The following is a 3424-nucleotide window of genomic DNA, read 5'->3' on the forward strand; positions in this document are numbered from 1 at the left end:
GCCCAGGAATTCTAGTTTTCTTGTGACCGTGGGGAGCCATGGAAGCACAGGGCAAATTGGTCTCACGCTCTCCACTTATCCATTGCAAATCCCAGATGACACCACGATTCCAACACATGTACCAGTACGTACCACCTAGAGAGAGGAGAGAGAGAGAGGAGGGAGGGGGCCAGCCTGCGCAAAATGCAGCGTGGGCCCCACGGGCCAGAGGGAGGAGAGCGACCTCATGAGAGTGGCTTGTCTCTTCCAGCAGCTCCTCCCTCGCTAAAACCCCACCCCCTCCCCCCTCCTCTTGAACCCTTTCTTCCTCCTCCCCCACCGCCTCCAATCCCCCGCAATTCCCTCCCTCCCTCTCATCTCTCTCTCTAGCCTTCCCGTAGGATCCCTAGTTAGCATTCCTCTTCTCTTCCCTTCGCCCATCTCCAATCCCAAAGACGCAGCTGCTAGCTCGCAGAATCCATACCCTGCTCTGTTCTTGCTGGCTCTGCTCCTGGCTTGACTTCTTCCCCTTGCCACGGACAGAGGAGTACGGCAGCCGCTGTAGAATCCTTCCGTCCCCTATTTTGTTCTTGGTGTTTTCATATACGCGCAGCTCCAGTCGAGTCCATCCCAGGTGGGGGTGGGGGCGGCCATTAGTTTTCCTTTCCTCTTTGGAGTTTGCCCATGTCCCAAGGTCTCTGCTGCGGCTCTGCTTAGCGCCCCGTTTGCCCCTCGGAAAAGGAAGAAAAACTTGCCGCTTCCTCGCTACCTTTTCTCCGTCTTCCTCCCCGTCTCGCCGCTTTCATCGGCCGAGAAGGAAGGGAATTCCTCGGTTGACCAGCAATCTTGCGGGGTTTAGGGGTTTAGGAAGGAATTCATTCGGTTCTTGTGGAGCTGTGGTTGCGGCGGCGGTGGAGTTCATTGATTGATCGGAGGGGAAGAGAGGAGCTGGAGTAAATTCTCGGCTTGAGCGGTGGTGGTGGTTGAGGGGGCATTGGCGATGACGTCGTCCTGCATACCCACGGGGCTGCGGCTGGACCTGGACATGGTGAAGGCGGCGGCGTCGCCGGGGGCGCACGCGCACTCGTCGCCGCTGAGGCCGGCGCACTCCTCGCCGTCCTCCACGCTCTCGGAGGCCTCCAACGCGTCCTCCTCGGCCACCTCCGTGTCGCTCAAGCGCGCGCGGGCGCCGCGGAAGCGCCCCAACCAGGCCTACAACGAGGCCGCCGCGCTGCTCGCCTCCATCCACCCCTCCGTCTTCCCCGTCAAGAAGAGCCCCAAGACGGCCACGGCGCCGCGCCCGCCGCTCTCGGGCCTCGCCGTGGCCTTCGGCGCCGCCGCCCCGTCCTCCTCCGACCTCCTCCCGCCGCTCCCCGTCCTGTCCGACGCCGCATTCCTCCTCCGCGACCACGCGGCCTCGCCCTCGCCGCCGCCGCACAGCCCGTCCGCCGACGCCTGCAAGAACTGCTCGTCCCCGACGCCCGTCAGCAGCGCGTTCCGGGACTTCCGCGACCCGGCGCCGTCGCCGGCCAGCCCCGACACCGCCACCGACGAGCCCGGCGAGCTCGACTTCGACGACGACGGCTTCGACGCCGAGTCCATCCTCGACGTCGACGAGGCCGCGGCCGGCGGCGCCGCCGAGGGCATCGACGGCATCATGGGGAGCCTCACCATGGAGGCCAACACGCCCACCGCCACGTCCGACGACTCCATCCTGTCCAGCTCCGGCATACACCCCTACCTCAGGAGCCTCATGGTCGTCGGTCTCGCTGGCCGGTTCGAGCTCGGCCTCGGCTCCCGGCAAAGCACCCGCCCCAACCTCAACCGCGCCCTCAAGCGGCGGGACGACGACGGCGCCTGGTGGATGTGGCCTGCCGTGCCGGTGAAGGACATCACGGTCACACCACCGTCGCCACCACCGACAGAACCTGCAGCGGCAGTGTCCAACACCGCAATGCCGCCGCCGGCGTCGGCAGCACCAGAGAAGAAAAAGAGCAAGAAGAAGAAGAAGGTGAAGATGGAGAAGGTGATGGCCAAGGAGGAGGAGCTGTCCAAAGCAAAATGCGAGGAGGGGGCCGATGGAACACTGGACGCGGCGGACGGCAATGACGACGATGACAGCGCGCCGACAAAGGCGCCGAAGACTGGCCTGGGGCTGAAGCTGGACACCGACGACGTGCTCAAGGAGTGGTCCGGCAAAGGGTCTATGTTCGCGGAGGGCGGCGCGCCGGATTCGTCGGAGTCTGCCGCCGAAGTGCGGGTGAGTACTTGGTTTCTCTGAATTTTTTCTTCCTCTTGCGTGCAGCAGGAGACTGCAACATAATTTTGATGAGCTAACAGTAACTCAAATTTTCATTTCAGTTTGTTATTTAAGTCAAAACAAATCTCATTTACACAAAATTTGACAATCCCTGTAGATGATGTTACCTCTTCTATGACACTCTTACTACATCAGCTAAATTACAGACATGTTTTCAAACTGATATGAGTTACTCTGAATGTGTTTTCTGATAGAAGATTGTATTTCAGTTCCACCACCATAATTGCCTCGTACATCCCCATTTCTTCCGACATGTTAACTCCTTTTGCTAGACAAACAGAAGAATTTTGCCTCTTGTGAATTGCTTTCTTCAGCAAAGAAAAAGGGACACCCCACAACTAGAAACCACATGCTTGATAAGTTGATACGCAACTGCCATATTGTGGAACTGGTATCAACTATTAAGCCCATAATAAACTAGGAAAATTGTTTATCCAACTGATGGTCCCTCACAAAGCCACAACTCACAAGAAGTACCCAGTCCTGTACTACTGCATATCTGTAAGTACACACCTTTTAAGAGTACCACTGATAATCCAGTAACCCATAAAATCGAAGTAGTAAAAATAGTTTATAAGGAAAAAAATAACTAAATAGCGAATCCTGGCAAACCTAACCCTTAGATTTCATGAGCTGAATTTAGCTCTAAGTCCAGTGAACACATGAGTTTTATTTATTTTTACATTCTGCTAAACTTGTGGGTGAATAACGGTAGAAATTGTTCAAAAATAACTGTTACAAATTGGATAAACTAGATTCAACCATTCCATTATGCTCAATTATTCAACAGTGGACCACAGGCAATTGAGCCTGGAGATTTCCTGCCATAGATTACATGTTTGTCTTGTTGCTGAGAGTCACTTGGGCTCAAATTTGGTGCCTTTTGGGCCAGTGATAGAGCAGCTGCAACAAACTGTTAGCCCCAATTCAGTTGGCTTTTCTGCAATTTGCTCTGATAGATGGCAAGACTTGCAGCTGTCATAAGTGGCAAGAATCATTATGCAGATCTGTCCAGCTTCTTTGTACCTTGTAGTTTGGACACACGATGGCATCATTACTCACCTTACGATTTACGACACGGTTTAATAACAATGTAAAACTGTAAACATGTTTTACATTTCTTTT

General features: G+C 55.1%; 1 protein-coding gene across 1 annotated transcript; it reads left to right on the plus strand.

The window, feature by feature from the left end:
• The first annotated feature begins 281 nt into the window (after positions 1–281).
• On the plus strand, positions 282–3393 carry LOC125514503 (protein CHLOROPLAST IMPORT APPARATUS 2-like). Its single transcript, XM_048679845.1, has one exon. It carries the CDS (start codon positions 980–982, stop codon positions 2258–2260), a length of 1281 nt encoding a protein of 426 aa, XP_048535802.1. The 5' UTR covers positions 282–979; the 3' UTR covers positions 2261–3393.
• Positions 3394–3424: the final 31 nt, after the last annotated feature.

This window comes from Triticum urartu, chromosome 6 (assembly GCF_003073215.2).
Source record: "Triticum urartu cultivar G1812 chromosome 6, Tu2.1, whole genome shotgun sequence".
Lineage (NCBI taxonomy): Eukaryota > Viridiplantae > Streptophyta > Magnoliopsida > Poales > Poaceae > Triticum > Triticum urartu.